Source organism: Falco peregrinus, chromosome 5 (assembly GCF_023634155.1).
Source record: "Falco peregrinus isolate bFalPer1 chromosome 5, bFalPer1.pri, whole genome shotgun sequence".
Taxonomy (NCBI): Eukaryota; Metazoa; Chordata; class Aves; order Falconiformes; family Falconidae; genus Falco; species Falco peregrinus.
This window is the reverse complement of record NC_073725.1, coordinates 39877664-39900028: the sequence shown is the minus strand read 5'-3', so window position 1 is coordinate 39900028 and position 22365 is coordinate 39877664. Positions and strand designations below refer to the sequence as shown.

At 38.4% G+C, this 22365-nt stretch overlaps 1 protein-coding gene across 1 annotated transcript in view; it reads left to right on the top strand.

The window, feature by feature from the left end:
• Positions 1-22365, top strand: part of CDK14 (cyclin dependent kinase 14) — a 317000-nt gene that overhangs the window by 155453 nt on the left and 139182 nt on the right. The window contains 1 exon segment of the mRNA XM_055806228.1: positions 7157-7280. Coding sequence (XP_055662203.1) covers positions 7157-7280 — 124 coding nt within the window.

Below are 22365 nucleotides of genomic sequence, written 5' to 3'. Positions count from 1 at the left end.
CTAAACAAGATGTAGTGCATATTGAATTGAAAATGTTGAAATACAATGCATGTTATCTGATGTTATCAGAAGTCTCTGGCACTTAATCACTTGCGGTATTCATTTATTACTCTCTATACTGCAGTACTGTGAATGTTGTCCTTAATTAATGGTTACAGTTTTTAAAGTTGAGTCTGTTTTTGTCAGATGAATAATTTTGGCATTTAATGACTAATGTGAAAATTAATAATCTAAGTCAAAACCATAGGGTGGTTGTCAGCTGATGTCTTCTGTAAACATAAATATTTATCACTGAACTGATTAGAGCTTTAGAATAATCTGAAGCACAAAGAGTAGGGAAGCATTCAGAACATGGAAGGATTAGGCAACTCCTGTATCCCATCCGTGAGGCTTGCTACAGTTCAAGTGCAGCTGCTTAAACTTTGGCAGTAGCAGAGCGTTGTATAGTGGCTTTTGCTAAGCAGTAGCTCCATTCATTATTAGTAAGGTATAAAACTGTATGCTTGTTAGGAAAACATAGTATCTGAAAAGCATGATAAAAATGCTTTGGTTTTTAGGTTACAGTTTTGTTGATGTAGGCCACCCTGGTGTGCTTCTCTTTTCTTTTTGCCGTGTGATTGTATAAATGTCTCTGGTGTGGATGAGAGATTTGTGTTCCCCTTTTCTGTGGGAGACATGCATTGAATCACATGGCCAGTCCTGAATCCATATGTGACAAATGTGTGGTTACGTGATGTAGGGGAAGCTGGGGCATGTGAGTGCCCGTGTGTGACTGGAGGTGTCTGACCAAAAACCTGACCACCATAGACTTAGGTGCACTGGGTTTGGGCAATTAAACCATGATAATACATACAGCTGTGATGAATTTTCATGTCTTGTTTCACCTATCATACTGACTCATTGAGGTTTGGAGAAAAGACTTTTTTTACTCTAAGGTGAATACCTACTATGGTGGTCCTTTTAATTATATCTGTTGTTACTGGAAGCAAATCTAATTAATGTCCTAATTTTGAAATCTCTCTCCTACTTGCTGAAATTAGTGATGCTACTGATACAGAGTTGAATTAAAAATGTATTTCAACAGATATGCTAAGTAGGAAGTGCTGCTGTTTAATGTGGTTGAGAAGTTGGTATTTTTCATTCCTCATTCAGTGAAGAAGCAGGTGTACAGTAGACAGAATAATGTTATGCCAAATTAAGGTCGTCTTTTACACATGGCATTGAGAATTGATTATTTAAATGAGACTCTTTAGTTATCAGACATTAAATAAGGCATCAGCATTTCACTGTACTTTGTCAGTCTTGTCACTTAAAGTAATGATTTGATAATATGCACAACTGTGAACAGCAAAAGCAGAATCTTTATCAGTGTGTTAAAATTCATGCTGGAAGAATGTCACTTTCATATCTAGTGTGTGCATATGTAATTTATTGTCTGCATGATCCACATGGCTCACATACAGCAAACCCCATGAAAATATCATAGGGATGAAGAAAACACCCTTTCCAGTGTCTTTAAAATTGGTGAGGGACCAACCACAACTCTGACCTAGTTCAGCATGGAAGTGAATTGGTGAAAGGTAGAAAAGGAGATTCGATTCTATTGAATTTATTTTTACTTTTGCCATTCAGGAGTAAAAAATCTGAGACTCTTCCACTTATTGAACATCAGCAGATGTCTGTAACTGATCATAAAGGAGTTTCTTTGTACTTAGTTAATTAAGCACACCTTCCTCATTGCAAATGACTGTAGTACTTACTACCCAGAGGGGACAAAAAATGATTAAAAGAGCATCAAAGAGAATAGAAGTTAGCAAATTAACACTTTCCAGTCTCTTTCCTTTGCAGTTCTGCTGTTAATAAGTGGGAAAATCTGTATCTTTTTTTAAAGTAATGGTACAATGCACATTCCTAGTGGCTGTATTGCATGCATTTCTGTGTGACATTGTCTTTGGTAAGTTTCTTATGCAAGGAATGCAGGAGCAAGTTAGAAACCTTTGTAAATGCCTTTTGGAGTGAATTATTTTAAAATTATTTTGGCAAGAACTCAGTTGGTTCCAGGGAGGTCAGATAGGAGAACCTTTTATTGAGATAAAGCTTATTATGATAATGAAAATCATGCTGATTCAAATGGCTAACAATTTTTTATTCAGATAGGATCCTTTATTCCTAGGGATGCAAATACATCTCAAGTCAACACTTTGTTCCTGAAATTTCTTCTTCTGACAATTTAAGCAATAGAGCCTACAAAGCTTTGACCTAAAAAGTTCAGTATTTCCCCAGGACATTGTTAGAAGTGAGAAGTCAGGTTTTATCTCGTGGGTATTATCCTGGTTGGAAGGAGGGAAAAGAATGGCAAACCAGCAATGATAAAAAAGGTTGTGCTTGGTGAGCTTTTTACATGCTAGCAGAAGTCACAGAAAGACATTTCTCATTGTTTCTGGTACATAGTATTGGGGGTGGGGGGTGGGGTGCGGGTGGGTGTTATGTTAATGGTTTAAAACAAGTAGATCTAAATCTCCCAAAAAATCTAGTGAACCCAAACATAACTGAGTATTTGTTATTGTTGCATTTATTTCATCCAAGGCTATGAGATAGTACTGTGGGATTTATTGCCTCCTTTTGCCTTTGAAAATAGTGAGTAATTCACAGAAGCCTGTAGCATCCTCTGGATGATAGGGAGAAGTACACTGGCTGCAAGCATGAAGTGAGGTGTCCTGTGCTGGGTTTCTTTTACTGGTATTTTTGGATTTGATGGTCTGTTAAGACTGAATACGGTATCGATTGATGCTGAATACACACAAGAGGATTCAGATGATTACATGATACCCAGCTGGTGTGCTTTGATATGTACATACAGCAAGCAGCAGCATTTGTGTTATCGGTGATGATAACATAAAGCTTGTGCAGTACTATGTATTACCTTTTGAAAGTAACTATGCTAATACAGCAATATGAGCTTATTGAAGTACCGGCACATAAATCCAGTAGTGCTTTCAGCTTTCTTCTGAACTGGTGTGAGCTCCTGGTCCAGGTTAGCTCAGCTCCATTTGCAGTCTTTTTGTTCCAGAGAGAGCAGAGCTGAGTGTTTTGTGCAACTTTCATAGACTAAAGGGTTCTAATGTAGCTTTCTACTTCTGTATCTAGGACCAGGTCCTTTATTCCCACAATACAACATGTGGTAAGTGAGCTCAGGTGCAGGAAATCATTCAGAAATCCCTCTGGATCATCAGGGAAAGACTTAAAAAAGTCCCCCACAGGCCTCATTAGTCTGTCCTTTTAGGCAGCATCCTTATTGGTCACTAGGGTCCTTGATGACTCAGCAGACACTGTGTGGAAATGGTACATTTTCTGGAGAACCTCTCTGGGCTTGTTGTGAATTTCTGCTTTTCACTTGCCCCATTATCCTTTGCCAGAAACTCTCTACCATCTCTGGGAACGAAGAGCAGCTATGCGGAATCATCTGAGCACTTCTACACAGATGACCTGTACATGAGCATCCCCCTTTACCATTAAACTCATCAGAGCTTTCTAAACCCAAGTCAGAAAGTGTTAACTCCCATCAGTCCCACCTGTTAGATGTGTTTTGGATGGCATGCATCAGTGTTGAGCTTATAAGCTCTTTTGGGTGAGAAGAGCTGAAGATCCTGTGTGAAAATAACATAGTAAAGCAGCACATGAGCCATCTTGCAGCTGTTAGTTCTGTGCATGTAATGTTCTAGGTTGTATACTCACCTGGTCTCATGAAAAACACTGTGAAAGCAGGGCTGTTCATCCAAGCACCTGGCAAGTCTCAGAAAATGTAATTGGTTTAAACAGACATTTGGTCAAATGTTGCATGGAGCTCAAGTGACTATCCAGGCCTTATACTTGATTGTGTAGGTGCTGACCTTTTTGTAGAGTTGAGGGCTTTCTCTTGGAAGTTAGAAGAACTGCTAATATTCTTTTAATATCACAGTCCATAAACCCCAGATTAGCTTTGACCTGCATGCATTTTTCTCACTGACAAGAAGCAACACACTTTAATGAAGAATTTTCATTAAACTGAGAGCTGCATAACTGTTAGGGGAATAAAGGTGATTTTTTTTCATGACTATAATAAATAAGCAAGGCCTGAATCACAAGTATTAGAATTTTTAATTTTTTGTCTCAATGTAAAGTGTTGAGCCTCTTAATGCTAATCCTTGCTGAAAACATGGCAAAAGAGACAAATCCCATTCCTGATTTCTGTCTTTTCCAACTCTCATCACAATGACCCTTGTCATTTTGTGAGTCTAATTTTATCACTAAAACTTCTTGTTCTTACTAATAAGCTGCAAACTGTTCATGAGTGATGTCCTAGTTTGTTTATTACAGGTTATTTGACACTTACAGAGCCTTGTGTATGACCATGCAAGTATTAATATAAAAGCTGAAGAACCACGAGTCTGTATCGTTTCTACCCTCATCACCAACCCATTGAAATGCATATGGAATTGCCATTGACTCCTTTTAGAGTTGTCCTGGTCTGCAGGGCTGCCATCCCATGGCCTTGGAGATGGTGGTTCAGTTGCTTGTTCAACAGCTCCCACCCCCCCCCCGCCCCAGCCCTGAAGCCCTCGGCTGATGTTTCATAGTGATCAGAATTGAGCAAGATGGAGGAAGTAAGATCAGAATACGGCCATGACAGCTGGTATGCTGATTTCAGATCGGGTATAGGGGTAGGAGTTGATGGTACCTCATCTAGTGTTCATGTCCATACTTGTGAAGGTAATGCAGATAGTCTTGAAGGAGAACAGGTTTCTTGGAGAGGGCTTTCCTCAAAGACAGGGGAGGTAACTTGACGGTGAGAAGGCAGAAGTGTTTCCTGAGGCATCAGAAACAGTTCTTTCCAATTTGTCTTTTCTTTGTGTGGAGTGAAGAACCATTGGGAATGGAAAGTCTCTTTTACTGTTCTCTCTTCCCAAGCAATCCCAGAGGGCCTGCGGGGTTTGCAGAATGCTTTGCTGCCAGGCATTAGGCTCGTGTTTTCACTTAAATCTTTTTACATTTAATATTAACAAATAAAAGCAAAGGTGAAGAGGAAAAGAGAAAGCAGCAAAACAGTGGCTGAATTAACCCTGTAATAAATTCAGGGAGATTTCCCCCCCCTCCCCCCGCCCCCTTCTCTTTCATGATCTTCCTCCAAGAAGGAAGCAATTGATACAGTGTATTTAAGTGAATTAACTGACTTTTGTGGAAGTACTTGATGAGTACAGCATGCCTACAAGTTTGGAATAAAACTACCATCCTAAGCTGTCCTCAAGAGTAGATATTTATTCTATTTAGCTGTAAAATTGTTTGGTTTTTTCCTTAGGCCGTTGTGTCAAGATTCTTTGTATTAAAGCCAAATGAAAGCACACATTAATAAATGTATTTTAAGTTATTAAGATTACAGTGCTGTAAGATAACATGATAATTGACATTTCTTTGCATATTTAAAAACAATGTTTGAAGTTAAATACCATTGATTTAGCCTAGCAAACTGGATATTTTTCCTATCTTTTTATTTTAAAAATATTATTTTGAAGTCATTTAATAGAATTTAATTTATATTTTAAGGCTGTAATGAAAGCTGTTTCTGCTTCCTGCCCTTATTAAACTAGGTTTTGTGTACCATGAGTTCCATTTTAACCACAATTCAAAAAGGAATGTCCACGTTACTTATGACTTTCCTGCTATTCTTTCTTTTGTTTCTGTATTTTGCTCTTAGGTTTCCTCAGCACATTGTTAGGCCCCACCCTGGCAAGAAGGTGATTGATATGGCTCTTTGTGCCCTGGCTAAATAGCTAAACATACAGTGTATTGTGTCTGCACTTGGGGAAAAATGAAATGCAATTAAATTCATTTCAACTTCAGTAACATGACATTTCTGTTTCTTTCATGTCAGCCTTTATTCTCTTTTATAATCAGATTTTGTAACCCTTTTTATAATGTCTCCTCACTTCAGCAGTCACTAAGTAGGATGATTGTGTTGCAAGTTAATTAGAAATTCTCATGTGTCTGAGCTGACTTTTGCTAAATCTTTGGTGTGGTTTCCACATCTTCTGAGATGCTGAGAGAGCATGTTTCACCGGCGCTGAGCTGTGAGGTACGAGGTCCATATCCACTCTTGAATCCTTCATGCTTGGCTTTGCAAAGGCTTGTTGTGTTCCCATTTGGAAACTGTAGCATTTTTTTAAATATTTCAGGCAATAGGAGTGGTCTGTATATTAGGGGAGATTTTTCGCAACTGCAAAGAAAACTCCTGGGAAACAATCGTTCACCATTTGTATTGACAAAATCCATGAGGGTAACACTTTCACAGCAGGTGCCAGTAAGAATGCAGGAGAATGATGGGAGAGGAGATGAAAAGAGAGGACAAAAGATCTCCATCACCCAGCTCTTTGTTCATAATTGTAAATTACAAAAATACATTGTATCAGTGCTTAGCTCTAGGGAAAGAATTTGTAGAGTCCAGTGAAGGATTAAAAGAAACATGGGGGGATGAGTTAGGTTCCTATCTAAATTTACCTTAAGGACTATTATGAGCAGGCTTTAAAAGTCATTGTTAAGTTCAGTGAGAATTATTGTTTCCTAATGAATAATACATAAGCGGTTCCCATTAAAAAAAACTTTGAAGGAGAAAACCTGTCATACTTGCAGATTTCCTTGGGTACGCAGGCATTATTATTATGCTATTAATTTCTTTGTTTTAGCTCCAGTGTCCCATCCCCCAGCCTTATCTCCCTATCCCTATACACCCTGTACTGTTGTTTCCTATAATTAGTGAAGATACACATCTGTCTTCAGGCTACCACCTAATCTCTAAGGCCATATGGGTAAATGGAATATAATTATAATTTGGTAGAAACTGAGCTTTTCTGCACATGGTTGTATTGCTCTTTTTCTTTTTAAAGCAGGCGAATTGAATCTATGATACAGTAGGGCTTGGAGGCTGGGGTTAGTCCTTGCAAAGTATGTATTTTTTAGATGGAAATTTTGTTGTGTTAAATTTGGGTGGGAATTACACCAGTTTGGGAGGAATTCTGACACAATGTTACCACAATATGCAAGCACCCTGCATATTGTGAAGAAATCATCTGTGGTTATATGCAAAATATTAACAGAGGTCATTTTTTGTCCCCCTCTTTTTCAGTTATTTTTATTTCAGTTGCTGCGAGGACTGTCTTACATCCACCAGCGTTACATTTTGCACAGGGACCTGAAACCACAGAATCTTCTGATCAGTGACACGGGGGAGTTAAAGCTGGCAGACTTTGGTAGGCAAGCAGTTAATTACAAGTCTCTTATAATGTTGTAGGAATGTCAGACAGATGGTTCCATTGATTTCTCTTCCCCCCACCCTATTCCTTAGACACACCTTCTTCATTGTAGATAATTGCACATTTTTCTCCTGAGTGAAGAAATTGATTATGGTCAACAAAATGCTTGATTAAAAGGGAGCAAGTGAAAAACAAATATATACTCCAGTTCTCACAAGGAAAATAATGCTGAAAGTATTTCAATTTTATTTACTGTGAGACCTCTGAATTAAAATTCAAAACCTGTAAACAGAGAAGAAAAAAAATAGAGAGCCACCTGAGGAAATACAGTCTATATGAAGAGCACAATCACTTTATGGAAGCAGCTCTAGGGTTGTAGAGATCTGCATTAACCTTCATTAAATGGTCATTAAAAGAGTCTGAACGACACAAGAATAAATATTCCTTCTAAGGAATAAAGGACACTAGGATCACCTGGACTGCTTTCAGTATCCATTAGTCCTTTATGGGGGAGCCTTACGTGGAGTATAAAGTCAGGGGAAATTATCCACTGACATGTTAGCCCTTTTGCTTTTTTTAAATTTTTATTTTAATTTTTGTTAAGCCACTTTCTAGTGGCTACACTTGGGCACGTACTCTTTCCTCTGAAAACCATTCTGAATACAGCTGTGGAAAATGACAGAAATTTTTTTTAGTTTTTTTTACAAGATGTTGTAGGAATTTCTTTCTTTCCTGTAGGTCAGCTTCTCAGCTACTGATTCCAGGAGAACTTCTGAAGCAAGCTGAAAATGTGACCTATGGTTTTTCTAAATGTTTTTTATTTTTATGACTACTGTCCATATCGGGCTTCACATTTCATGCAGCAGCAGTAATGAGGGAACCTTGTGTGCTAATTGGCAGTTTGACTGCTAATATAGTCATGGGTTTTTGTCTTTTAATTAGTGTTACTGCAATTAACATCTCCGTGTGTATTTGCTATGCTGCAGAAGGAAACGGGACTTCAGGTAGACGCCATCCACAAGAACTTGATTGGCCTTTGGATTGTAAGCCAATTAGAGAAATAGTATTAGAAACAATTACTATATGGTTTTACATACTTTTTTTCTGCTGCTGTTTTTCAAAACTTGGAAGATACCTGAAGTTTTCTAAAGATACGCTTAGAAAAAGCATTCCTGCATGTTGCTTTTCACTATGAGATTTCATCTCTTAAGTATATGAAAACAAGTGAATTGTTAACTGTTTTTGCAGTGAAATACAAGTTAGTCCTCTGTTGAAGGTGCTGTGCTGTTTGAGATGACCAGTTTTGTTGTATCATTCATATGTATAAAACAGTATGAACTTATCCGACTTCCAGGTATGCCCGTATTCTGAGTTCTTCAAGAGGTTGTTGTGATAGTGCTCTAGCTTTGGTGGATAATGAAAACTGTAGGTGATCTTACAAACTCTTTTGTATGTAAAATGTTTCATGTGGTGTGGGGGTTTTGCAGGGTGTGTGCGTGTGTGTAATGCTGAAGCTCTATGGCTTTTGTGGCTGGGGGAGGGAGGCAATAAACTTTTCAGCTGTGTTTTTAAGAAAAAGAAAACAAACCACCTTTCACTAGCACTGTTAAATGCCTGGCCGGAGGTGTAAGCCCATCAATGAAATGTCCACCTCGGATGTAGGTTGAATTCTTTCTGGCTGTATTGCCTGATGTTGCCATAGGGCACAGGAAAGGATGGGACGTTGGTTTTGCCCTGCTTTAGTAGGAAATGTAACTATCACTTCTGATGAAATTATTGTCTCATTGGACCACTAGGGTAAATATCCCAGTGATGACAAAAAAGGTAGGATTTCCTACCTTTGCGTTGGTGGGCATTTAAGATTGACCATTATGTATTATTTTGAGAGGGAGACTAGACAAGTATAAGTACAACCAAGAAGAAATACCCAGTAGTAGACATATGAATGTGTTATATTGTGGAGAGGAATTTTCTTCTGTCTTGTAAGTTTGTCCTGACCTAACAGAAACATCTGTGTGATCTACTTTTATACACTGAGAGAAGATTGTATATCTCCATTTCTTTTTAAAGCTAGATTTTCTTTCATGGCTCATGACCTTGTAAAATTGAAAACCAGATGGGTTAAATTTCTCTTCTGAGAACCAAGATGAAAAATTAGAAGGGACAAGGTTAAAGTCTGAAGGGTCGTGACCTCTTTCACTGGAGACATGAGAAATGAGAGCACACCCGTGTGCTCTCTGTATGCACCCCTGTGCATATTTACTTATTTAAACAGTGTATTATTGTAGCCCATCTTCCACCTTCCCAGTACAAAAGACTCTTCTTAAACAAGATGTAAAGTATGGTGCTCTTTCTTTGTGTTTTTCTCCCACTAATTTCTCCCATATAGTTTGCAATAATGTGCTTGGAAAGGAAGTTGGTTTTGATTGTGCATTTGATTAATTACATGAGGAGCAGTATGGAAATTAGAGATGGGTGTTTTGCTTTCAAATGCACTCAAGGCAGGAGAGAACCTATCAAGAAATCAGTTTCTGTCAGAGATAGGATTGACTTTGCTAGCACAATAAATATAAAATCCTAGAGCAAAGGCCGTTTAGTCTCTAAGGACAAGATCTTCAGATTTTGGTTTCATAAGTTTACAAAAAATCAACAGCATGGCTGAAGTTTTTCATTTGGCGTCAGGCTTATTTAATCTCCTCAGTGCAGGATATCAAATACTTAAAAGCAGCCTGTAGTCGATCATAGTTCTTGAATAAACAAGGTAAAAGAAAGGCTATTCATGCCTGCTGGTGCATTGCACTGCGGCTGAAGTGGAATCTTTGAATAACTGTGGGCATGTGTTTTTCTACAGCAGGGCTCCCAGACATAGATACTCTGCTGTGTGGGAGTGTCTTTGTTCAGATGAACGGTGGTTTGCTTTTCTGTTCATTGTGCTATATCTGCTAGGAAATGAACATTTATGAGAAGACTCAGCAGTCAAATAAAAAGGGAGAACAGAACATAGAGGCTTTATCAAATTAAAAATGGATGAGCTATAAAAGATGGCTTTCTTGAGAAGATATAATAGGGGAGACTACATCCTGAATAATTGTTGCTATGAAAAATAGTCCTTGAACTCCATTCCTGCATTCTTTTTTTCAATCTAATTAAAATTCTAGAGGAAATTAAAGTTTATTAGGAATTCTCCTTATGAAATGAAGTGCAAGAGTTATTTTTGATCCTGTGGTGTGAATTTGACTACGGTTTTGTTTGTTTTCCCCCGCACATGTCTGTCTTGTGTAGAAATAAAGTATTATAAACCTTTAATGAGTAATGCCATAAGCAATTACAAACTTAAATGAATAATGCCTTGTGCTTGATGCTCGTTACCACACAGACTGAGCTGCATAGCTGTTCCTTAGCCTTTAGTTAGTAGTTTCTTTAACTTTTCTCCGCACTGTATACAGATGCCTTTGTTTTGCCTTTGGTTGTGTATTGACTAAAAAAAAATATCTTTAGGCCTTTGGAAAAGTCATTAAGAAGTTTTAAAAGCAAGGTATATTTCTAGAATAAATCGATTTTTCTTAACTATAAAGGGTGTCAAATGGCTGTACAGCCGCAGATAGGAGCATGAAAAAGATCACTAAGAATATCTTTTTTTTCAAGAGGTAGTTGCAGTCAGGTGATTAGTAATTAAGTAAAATAGTCATCTAAGCAAATATGTGATTTGTATTCATATTGAACATATTATAACCAGTGATACCTTATTTTCAAAATAAGGTCGCTTTGAACCTCTAAGAAATATGTACCAAAGACTGTGGAAGCAAATATAGAAGAAAACACCAGAGGAACAGACAAGCTCTTGGCAGGCATCTTTGACTCTGCATGAGGGCACTTCTGAGTGGCCACAGGCAGAAGGGTATGGGGTGTTGGAAGGGTTTAGATAGCAGCAACAGAAGCTCTGTGAGGAGATTAAGTCATCTGGGAGGAAAATGTGTTGAGATGGAGGAGGAGCTTGGCAACAACAGGGTGTTGAGGAGGCAGAAGTGAGATGCTAGAAGAGCAGGAGGCAGAAAAGCAATAGGTGGTTGTGCAAAATGTAGGCATGGTGCTATGTGGGTGGGTAATTGAGTCACAGCAGACTGATGAGGCTGAGGTGCTCCATTACTTCCTTGTCTTGGTCTTCAAGAATAAGATTGCATAGGCCTTTGTTCTCAGAGATGCAGTTCAGGGAGGAAAGGGGTGAGTCAAAGATAACTGAGTCAAGGATCTTCTGAGAAATCTTGACCTATGCAAGTTCATGGGTCCAGGCAGGAGGCCTCCTGAGGGTACTGGAAAAGCTCTCTGATGTCATTATCAAGCTGCTCTCCATTATCTTTGAAAGACTGTGTAGACTGGAGGAGGTCCCCAGTAACTGGGAAAAGGTTAATGTTGTATCCATTTTCAAGAAGAGCAAGAAGGAAGGTGCTGCAAACTGGTCAACCGCTATCCCTGGAAAAATGATGGAGTGAGTCTGCTTGGAAGTAATTCCTGTGTGAATGAATGTGAAGAAAATGTTTACCAGTTTCAATCAAGGTGAATCATGTTTGATCCATGGGATTGGCTTTGGTAATAAAATTACTAGCTGTGCAATCTCCCAGTACCTAAGAGAGGGTTACCAAGAAGATGGTGGTGCACAGCAAGAAGGTGCTTTTTACTGAGGTGCACAGTGGGAGGATGAGGGATGATGGTCATAAGTTGAAACAGAACTGGGTATAAGAATGGAAGTGTTCACTATGAGAACACTTCAGCACTGGAGCAGCCCAGAGAGGTGAAATCTCCCTTCGCTTCACTGACTGGACAAAGCCTTGAGCAATCTGGCAGGTTGGACTAGCTGAATTCTCCTTGTGTGGTTCCATGGTACCATGCTTGTTTTGATTTACTTTCTTTGTTAGTGATTGGATATTAGCATTTAGCTATTGTGTATACTGATACAGATCAAGATTGGCTAATCATTTATGTTTGCATCCAGATTCTCATACTTCATAAACTCGCACAAAGTCCCTAAATGGCTGATAACAATCAGGTAGGATGTGGTTCCCACCTTCCATGGGGGTCTTTCCAAGAAGGATTTACTCTTTTTGTGCCTTGTTTCTTCTTCTTTGTCCCAAAAAATACACTAATGGCCTAATATTCTGACTCTTCTGGGGACAATGTGGACTTTAATCTGATCATAGTATGGTTACTCTTGCATATCCTTTAGTTAGAATATTTTTGTGCTCTCTGAGTTGAAAAGCATGTAGTTATATGTGTTATTAGAAATTTTCAGATAAAACATTTACATAGTTTTTGAGGGTAGGCATATTGACATCACCTTTCGATGCATTGAGAACATCCTCAGGGCACGGGTATAGAGAACAAAACATTTAAACTTGACTAGCATGTGAGGCAATGGTAGTGCTTCTGAGGTTGTGAGAGAAATTGGCCAAATTCCTATTAGGGCCACAGTGGTTTCTAGTGTTGCAAAGTGACTGAGGAAGAGTGTCAGGAACGTTTAGTGTTTTAATGCTTTGGTGCTTGTTCCTGTAGTCAGAGGGTTGCTTGTTCTCATTTGTGGGAGTGGGCTTTGGAGAGAAAAACAGCATGAGAATCTTCATGGAAACGACTTTGCTTTACTCTCCCAAATGGCACTGACGCTGAAGCTTTTCCTCTTAGCTTTTTGTTGTCTTTCGGGGACCTCCTCGGGTGAGTAGGGAGCTGCAGGAGATCTGCATTATGATGCATTATGTGAAGTCCCGCATAAAGCTTTCAGAGTTTTGTTAATATAGAGCCCTGTAATGTAGTAAAAGAAAGAATCAAGTAAGTGTGATTGAACCATACATCCATCCTTCTAGATATATAGGAAGATTAATAAAGATAGCAGGAGCTAAGAGGCTTGAGCTTTGTAAGAAAGAGAATTATACTCAGTGGAGCTGCAGTTTGAAACTGTAGTATTAAAGAGGATGTTTCCATGAATTTCCATATAGACTTTTCTGTGGAGAGCATGTTGGGGATATGTCACGAGGGACAGGACTATTGCTGTATAGTTTTCTGATAAGATGATTAAAGCTATGTTGACAACTTGGAAAAAAAAAAAAAAAGAGTTTCTTTTAAAAGTGCATGTAAGATTCATACGAAAGGTTAGATAGCATAAAAGATTGCTTGCATTGGTAACCGCCATGTTTTTTCTGTGTAAATGCTCCACAGAGTATCAGATCTTGGAGATGCTGGTATAAAGAGTTGCTACAGTGCCTGAAGAGATGGTACTTTATATTGCTGGTGATGCTTGATGAAACTGTTTGCAAACTTTCTTTGAGAGCATCTCTAGCTGTGTAGGCTGGCTGCCTCTGATCTTTCTGGCTTCAAGTGTGCTCAAGGAGCAGCGGCTGTGGCACTGCAGCCACCTGCCCCTCGGGATGGGCTGTAGGAGCAGCCTGGGTCAGTTCTGAGGCAGCTGGCCCACAGTGGGCTCCTGCTGCCTCACCAGCAGGCCTTGTTGGGGCTGTAGAAATCATGGAAGCTGTCTGGATTTCTGTTATCAGAGGCTGCTGCTGATAAAGGGAGACAGCTTACCCTAAATGTAGGTCCACAGACCCCTCTAACACCCTGTCTGAATTGAACAGAGAAAGAAAAAGGCCTTTCTTTCCCATATTCCTGTGGGAGGTTGCTGTTACCCTGTGTGCAGCCTGTTCCCCTCTGATAACAGCCTTTGAGATCTAAAGAATTTGATCTTTTACCCCCCAGGAAAGTCAGTAATGGGTTTCTTTGAGGACTCTATTTGTATTAAATATTAAGAAATGAAGATGACTTCAGTGACAATGTTGGGAGTTAGTTGAAAAACAGGAAATGAGAACCTGGAAAGTGAAACCCAAACTACTCAAAGCTGAGTTAGCTTGCAGGTCTTTGTAAAACAGTTATTTCTGTAACTAACTGTAAATACAGCGTTTTCCATTGAGAGCAGAAGCTGATAATGCTGTTCACGGTGACAGCTGGGTTAGAGGCCTGGAGCAGCAGAGCAGACTGTGTGCGTGTGTCCTGGCGTAACCTCAGTCACACACTACGGAGTCAGTGAAAAAAGCCCCTGACATCCCTATTGCTTTCTAGAGCCATGGAAAGGGAGGCTAGAGCTTAGGAGTGGAGCGGAAAGGTAGCTTGGGAACCTTCGAGTCTTTTCTCTTGGAGGAAGGCTTAAAGTTCTAGGCTGCGAAGGCTGTAGGTACTGCGGGCCCAGAGACCCGTGGCAGGCTGCTGTGTTAGTTATTTGCTTTCCCAGAGTGACAGGCTTTCCCTCCACCCCCAGATCTTCCTTCTTAGTTTGTAATGGTATAACTGGCTGCTGTCCGGGAGCAGTTAAAACATTCTCCTTCCCCTCCCAGGTGCAAGGGCTTCACTTGCTGTGCTCATGACCTTCCCTCATCTTGCCCAGATCTGTGGTGAAGACTGGAGAGGAGATGCATAGTTGGCAGGAAATTTCAAGCGACAGAATGCAAAGGGATAGGTCTGATTGAGGCATTTGGGGTGAAGAATTCCTCTGTGCATTGTTTTTTGAGGTGGAGATGTAGAAGAATGTGTGGTCTAGTGCTGTTGTAGATGCTTCTTGCTTCACATCTCTTTGGTTTGTCATTCTCATTGTGGACCCCCATCTAATTAACTTCATAGATCTAATGCTTTTATTGAGGTATCGGGTAAGTCTAAACAAAAAAATGCAGTTGTGAGAATCAATGCAGGACGACCACTTCATGGACAGAAATTGGGTTTTGTAGTCTATGAAGAAGGAATAGATTTGACACAGGTTTACTGTCTAGAGACAGCAATTTGCAAAAACTGTGAGCTTCTGTTTTCAACTAAGGCTTTAACTTCTCTCTACTAATAGTAAATACAAAGTAGAGCCACATGCTGAATTTTTGTCCATGTCAGTCTTCACTGATTGCTTTTTAACTGTTGAAATTAAAATTCTTTAAATATACCAGTCTTTTCAGCTATTACTAAAGTAGATGCTGTAACTTAAGCTGCTCCCACTGAGAAGTACTGTGTAGGATTATTGGCTGAAAAGGAAAATTTTTGTAATTTTTTTTAAAAAACCATTAAGGAGCCAGAGATTGGTGTAACTCACTAAAGGGGTCCCCTGATAAACACTTCTCAGATTACTTAGGGTTCAAGCCAGTTTCCTATTGCTACAAGTTAGTTATGTTGAACCTTTAAATAGGAGGAAAACATCTTAATTATCCATTAAGGGCAATAAAGGAAGTTGGTTATGATACCATTAAAACAACTGTGATGAAAAATGTGTTAGTGTTTTGTACTTAAAAAGAACATGGGATTTCGATGTCGTCTGTACTGCAGCTCAGTGCTGACTGTGTTCTTGTATTATTACCAGAATCATGGTTTTTTTCATTGTCTCGTATTCCCCACCTAAGTGTTAACTGGGCTGTTACGAGGTAATTGCGCAAAAACCATGGGAGAACTGTGATCAGCTGTCTGTACAAGAGAGATCCATCCATCCAAATGGATCTGTAGATGTATTTAAAATCTGGGCAGCAATGACAAGTGTTTTTTTTAATTGAAAAAAGCCTTATTCAGTCATGTGATGATGTTCTATCAGTTTTATAGGAGAATATTTTCTCTTTCTATACATCTTCTGTTATAGCCTTAGTCTGTAGCCTTTTGACTAGTGCAGCTACAAGCCCCTTTATTTAAAATATTGAACTTGCTTTAAAACTTCATTGTCCTAAAGCTTCTTTGCTTGTTTCTGATATAGCAGTTACAGGGGCAAACAACTACTACAGTCATGGTAAAGCTTTTGAGTATAGCCATCCTGGTTGGTCCCATGGTACTCTCCTTCTTTGCTTTCTTGGTCTGATTATGGGTTTGTTTAATGTTTCCTTATTTAAGAGAACATACTGTTTTACATAGTGAGAAAATTATGCCAGATTTAAAAATAATTTTAATTGTTGTGTTATAGTTATGCAGATTTATTTTACACAGGAAATCAGCTATGTGGAAATTAAAGGATAACTGGAAAAGGTATAGATTGCAGAAGAGAGAATTCATCGTCACTCAGAACAAAAATATTGATATGAAAGAAAAGAATTAATGTGAACAGAGATTGGTAGTCCATTAAGAGAAATGTACCATTTAACACAATATGAAATACTTCCATAATTGAGATTGCATTTTAAAGAAGTAATGGCTCTGTAATTTATAACATCATTTGTTTTGCCCCAGACAGTTAAAAACCTTGCCTTACTGCAATACAATCACTATTTATCTAGGTAATTTTTAATAATTTACGCAGAGGGGTTTTATACCTTCTGAAGGACACAGTACTGGCGTTATTAATATATTTATAGTTGCACAGTTTGTACTGATGTAAATGAAAATCAGCTTGCAGGTCTACCTGCATTAAGATGAGAATTTTCCCTGCAGCAATTGGCATTCATGATAGCCAGAAGAGGTCAGGCAGTGCTTGTCTTAGCAATACTTAACACTTCTGCAGTGATTTACATTTCCAAAGAGCTGTACAAATAAATGCTAACTCCACATAGCTACCCTTATGTATGTTACAAATAACAAAACTTTGCTTGACCTCTTGATCCAATTCAATGTCACCATCCTGGCAGTGGTATTTCAGTGTTTCAGTATCACTTTAGAGAAAGATGCCACACAAGGAGCATTTGCTTTTTAACAACATATTTCCAGAATCATACTGTAAGGCACAGCTTTAATGCTCTTCTAATGTAACTTTTTAAAAAATGAAATTGTCTGTTTTCTTTTCTTCTTTTCCTGTGACAAAACTGTATTAAGAACTGATTAGGTGGTTCTGCAGGAATACAGATGCCTGATTACTGATGTAAAGTCAAATAATCATTTAGACCTAAGCATATTGGAATGTCTCTCACATAAAAGTTTTCTTCTAAGATTTGTGATTCAGCTAATTTAAGATGACATATACATTAAATGAGTTTTGAGGAGTGATTCAATTGAACAAGTGAATCTAAGAATCCAGAGATTCCTGTTGTAAGATGTTGCTTTATAATATTGCTTTACAGAAGCAATAGTACTTACACAGATTTCTTAATGGTTTCTCACTTGAAAGCAAAGTGAAAATAATTTTAAAATTTAGTGAAATCTTTGTCTCCTATAGTTATTTTGTTTGATGTATTTCAAAAAGCCTTGAAATAATTGAGAAATTAATCTTTTTTTTTTTTTTTTTTTTTTTTTTTTTTTTAGTTTTGGTCCTTTTGCACCAATGCCTGTACTGTACTGATGTTTTCAGATCATTTTTCTCTGACTTAAGCCAGTGCAGTCAGATGTGGATTTAGATGCTGTGGATGTTATCTAGTATGCGAATGTATGTACTAAGGAGATACTTTATGCAAAACCTACTGCAGTTCTTCAGCAGAACAGCCAGGACAGTGTCTTACCTGCTAAGGAAATACGTAAGCTGCAGGGTATAAGATATTGTAGCAATGAAAAAAATCAGCTGAGTATTTGTCTTATCTATAAATAGTCTGGCTTGAGTACTGGAACCAGCCAGCATTAAACTCTGTGATCACTAGAGAACGGTTTGTGCTGGGCAGGGCAGCTATGCTTCAAAAGATGAGGCTGGATAATGCAACAAATGCAGCTGCGTCCTGCAGTGTAGAAATGTGTGCTTGGGTGACACCTTAGCTGGAAAAGCAGGCACATCAGACTTAATTGCAATGGCTGTGCAGTACAGGGGCCAGGTGTCAGTGGCTTCTAGTTGCAGTATTGTGCCTTTAATATATGTCAGACCTTATACAGTAAGAACTGATAGTTTCAATAGCCATGTGGTGACAGTTTTTCAAATTCACAAATTCCAAACCTGCAAGGTAATTTCAAATGGCAGTGTTGTTTGATTTATAAATAAAATAGTTGTTAGGTCTGCTTTTCAAAAGTACTGTTTGTTTGTTGATGTTAACATTGTTCAAATACTTGCTTCTCCATGTAGCCCTACTCTTGTTAAATTAGCTATCCTAGACCAGTTCCTGGGATGTGATCTGTTTGTAAATTAATTTGCAGGTACTTGTTTTGGCTTTTAGTAGCTGACAATGGCTTGAGGTATTCTTTTAGTTAGTTTGCCAGGTATTTTGTCTCTAGATGGGAGATGATGGATCAGCAAAATTATAGTATCCTACTGGAATAAATCACTCCATAGAGTAACATCCCAGTGGTCATGCAACTGTCATCAGTGTTCCAGTGCTCTACAGATTAACTGCACAGAGTTGTGGACCTCATTAACAGATGGAGAGAGCAGTGTGTGTTTGCTGTGACATCACCTTGTCACTGCCAGTGTTGCATGGTCAGTTAAGAAACAAAATCATCTGAGTGTAAAGAACTGGGATTAGATGTTTGAATATAAAACTCTCATTGAAACTTAGCTTTTGTGTTTCTGTTTGGATGACTGAATCACTACAGTGGCACCAAATTGTGCTTATTTAACAGTTCTTCAGCTGTCTGATTGAATACATTAAACTAGAAGTATTTAAATGGTACTGCTGCCCTATACACGACAGGCTTGAATATGGTATGTGTTTAGTCCTCTCAGCACCCAGACAAAGGAGGCGGCAGTTTGTCTACACGATAATTTTCTGAAAAAGATAAGTCTTGAACAGCACAGAGCAAGTGTATGTATTTCTTTACTGGTATGTCATATTTAGCCTGTCTCATGCAATATGTCAGGTACTTACTGCACATTATCAAGGTACCAGTTGATAAGGGTTGGTTCATTTTCACTTGAACCCCAGATAGTCATCCAAAAATGGCTTTTGCAGTTCTGCTTTTAGTTGTACAGATAGGAATCACAATAAATTGTTAACTTCATACACAGTAGTCTGCAGTAAGTTGTTAACTTCTGTGGTCAGTGCTTGATGGACTATTAGACTTCACGAAACAGGACATCCATAGCTCTCAATTTGTCACTACAACACTTTTCCTCTGGTTCACTTTATTTTTCTTTTCTGAATTCGTTTGGTGTGTTAGGGGAAAATCCTAATGGCAGTGAAACATTTATGCCTCAAAACTGTAGGAAAGTGATCTGTTACATTTCTTACCTTCAGCAAGTTCATTGCTCGTATGGTTTAAAAGTCATAATAATAATAATTATTATTATTATTATCTTCTAAACTCAAATCTTTGGTATCAGGCTCATTGATTCATAGCTGCTTCCCAGTTTTTCTCTTTTTCTTAGGGAATATTAAAATATTTTGAGACCTCTCATTTTCAGTGAAGAATTATTTTCTGCCTGTTTGTCCTTTCTAGAATTTCCTCCCTGTGCTCTGTGATCTTCCCAATTTAAAACCATCTGTTCAGCCATTGTTAACTGTTTGCTTCAAACCTAATAACTTCACTGTGGAGTGAGTTAATTCTGACATTTTCACTTACGGCCTTATTAGCAAAGTGGTGTGTTCGTGCTGGGATGTTGTTAGGACTAGAGGGCATCATCTTCATACAGATTTTTTGTGAGACAACAAATTGAGGATCATTAAGTAAAAATCCAGAATCTGGAAAGTAACATTTAAATCAGTCAACTGTTAAGGTATTGTGGGCATGTATACTGTACCCATAATGAATCCAGGTCTCTTCAGTAATGCAGAAGTTATCTTTGATGTGAAATTGCTTGCTGTCCTTGAGTTCTGTTAGCTTTCACATCTGTGTGAATGTTTACAGTGTCAGTGCAGATTGTTTCTTTTTTATTTTTTTCCCTTCCCACACTGTTATTTTTCTGCTTCCAGACTAACAGAGGCAGTTTGAATATATTCATGCTGTCCCAGAATGCCATGGGAATAGATACATGTTCCTGGTGTTGAAAATGGAACATAAATTTCTTTTGCACTTCCATACCACTTTTTGATTGGAGCTGAATTTTTAGTGTTTCTTCCTGCTAATAGACAGTGAAAGAATTTGGCAGTCATGGTACATGTTCAGCATCAGTGGGCTTTTCCAAAGTATGTCAGAATTTTTTAATAAGGATTTTAAAGTAGGGAAATAAACAGCTTTATAGCTAGGATGGCTTTCAATCAAATTAATCAAAGGGATCTTTTAATATACAACCAACAGCTATCTATGCCCTTTCTTGTATCCCACTTTTCCACTGCCTGTGATCCTTTGGGTGACTCAGGAGGCAGAGGAAAGAGGTATTTATGAAAGAGATGATGCTGAAGTTGCTGAAAAAAGAAAAACGTTTTTCATGAGGGCTAGAGTCATTCTTTCTGGTAGCAGAAAAAGTATTTCTCTGTCTCCCCTTTCTGTAACTTGTGTCTGTCAGATTGACATTTGAGTCCCATTCATTGACCAGAATAATTATCATCTGTGTTACTGTGTGTGATTGTCTGAAGACATACATGAGATAAGATTTGCAGGGAAAAAGAATCTTTTATTAGAACAACTGATACAGCTGGAAAAAACAGACAGACTTAGAGGCACACATGCCTTTTTCCTTACTTACTGGTCTCTATCTCTTGAAGACTGACTCCTGAACTCCAGTATGGAAGACCAGTCATTACTCAAGTGCATTTTGGGAATACTAATTTGGGAACCTAATTAGCTCTCCCTGATAGTGGGTAACTTGTAAATGAATGGCACTACCATAATCCAGTGGCTGTATTAGGGTTCAGACATAGGATATTGTAGGTAATTTATCTTATTTGAAAGGAAATTAACTTGGATGCTCTGATGAAGCTGCATCTTGGAGACAGATGCGTTCAGGTAAACAGCAGAGGGACATGGGAAGCTTCTGCTTGTCAAGAACTGATTTCTGGGTTAGAGAGCTGACCGCTTCATTGATGCGGTGTTAGTGTTTCCACCCATTTTACTTCTGTTCTGTTGTCATTCAGGTATGAATAAACATGCTTCTGTTCAAAAACAAGTAGCTGAGTAAATAGGTTAAGTGAAGTTGACGGTTCATGATCTACAGTAGAATACATTTACAATATTTTAATAATGTTACTGAATCATTGTTATGGTTTTATAAGCCATTTATCTCAAACTCTAGGTAATTGTTAAATGAAACAGGAGGCTAAAAAAGCAAGCATGAAAAGAATCTGAGTCAAGGAAAAACAGCAACAAAAACACCCTTCCTTTTTTTCAGTATGCCTTGTTAGAGTCCTTGTTGATACATCTACATCAAAATAGTAAACAGCTCAACACATTTAAGGTATAATGGAAAGGGAAACCATGCATATGGTTGGCAAGCCCTTGTTTTTGCAGACGTGACTGGCTTCCTCATTTGCAGAATCGTATTCGCTGTGAACAAAGGCTTCATGATTGTCATATGAACTTGACTAAAAAGCTATCCTGCAGCTAAGGAGGTATCAAATATTAATATTTATACTCATGTAGCCAAAGGTGCATGTACTGAATGGGTCTTGAGTCTGGATATAGTTACAGCCTCTTGTAAGAGCCAACCAAAATTTTAAAAATTACAGTGATAAATAGTGTTTTGTCAATAACTGTTGCTAGGTAAAATCAGACACAACCTCTGAGTCTGAGATAAAAGATAAAGCCAGACAAAGCAAAGAAAACTGTATTTACCAAGGAAGGAAATATCTTCATACTTTTTTATTTTTTTTAAATTCAGAGCAGGAGGTTTTTTGTGTTAAAGATATATACATACATAGGCATAGATCGTTTACTCTGTATGTGGAGTCTAGGACATTGCAGGGTATCCTGAGCTGTTGTTTAATGAATGAGTTAAAAGAAAGTTGTGGTTTGTGTCAAGTAGATGCAAGGTTTGTGCAAGCCTTGCAGTATGTAACGCATCAGAACAGTTTCTTCTTTCTGTTTGGATAAATAATGGCCATAGAAGTAAGCGCCTAGAGAACACTAAACAGTATCTGTTCTTCCCATAATTACACACAAGTTCCCCAGTGGGTCTGATGCAACCTGAGTTTTAATAACTGTACCTTATGCTTGCTTTCTTTCTCTCAAAATAAGGTTGCAACAGCAGGACACGTATTGACCTTTTTTATCTTTTTGAAGACACAGGAACTGGAGGGGAGTTCACTGCTTGTCAGGAGGTCCTCCCTCCACCTTCACAGGCGAAAAAGTGCTCAGGCAGCAGTAT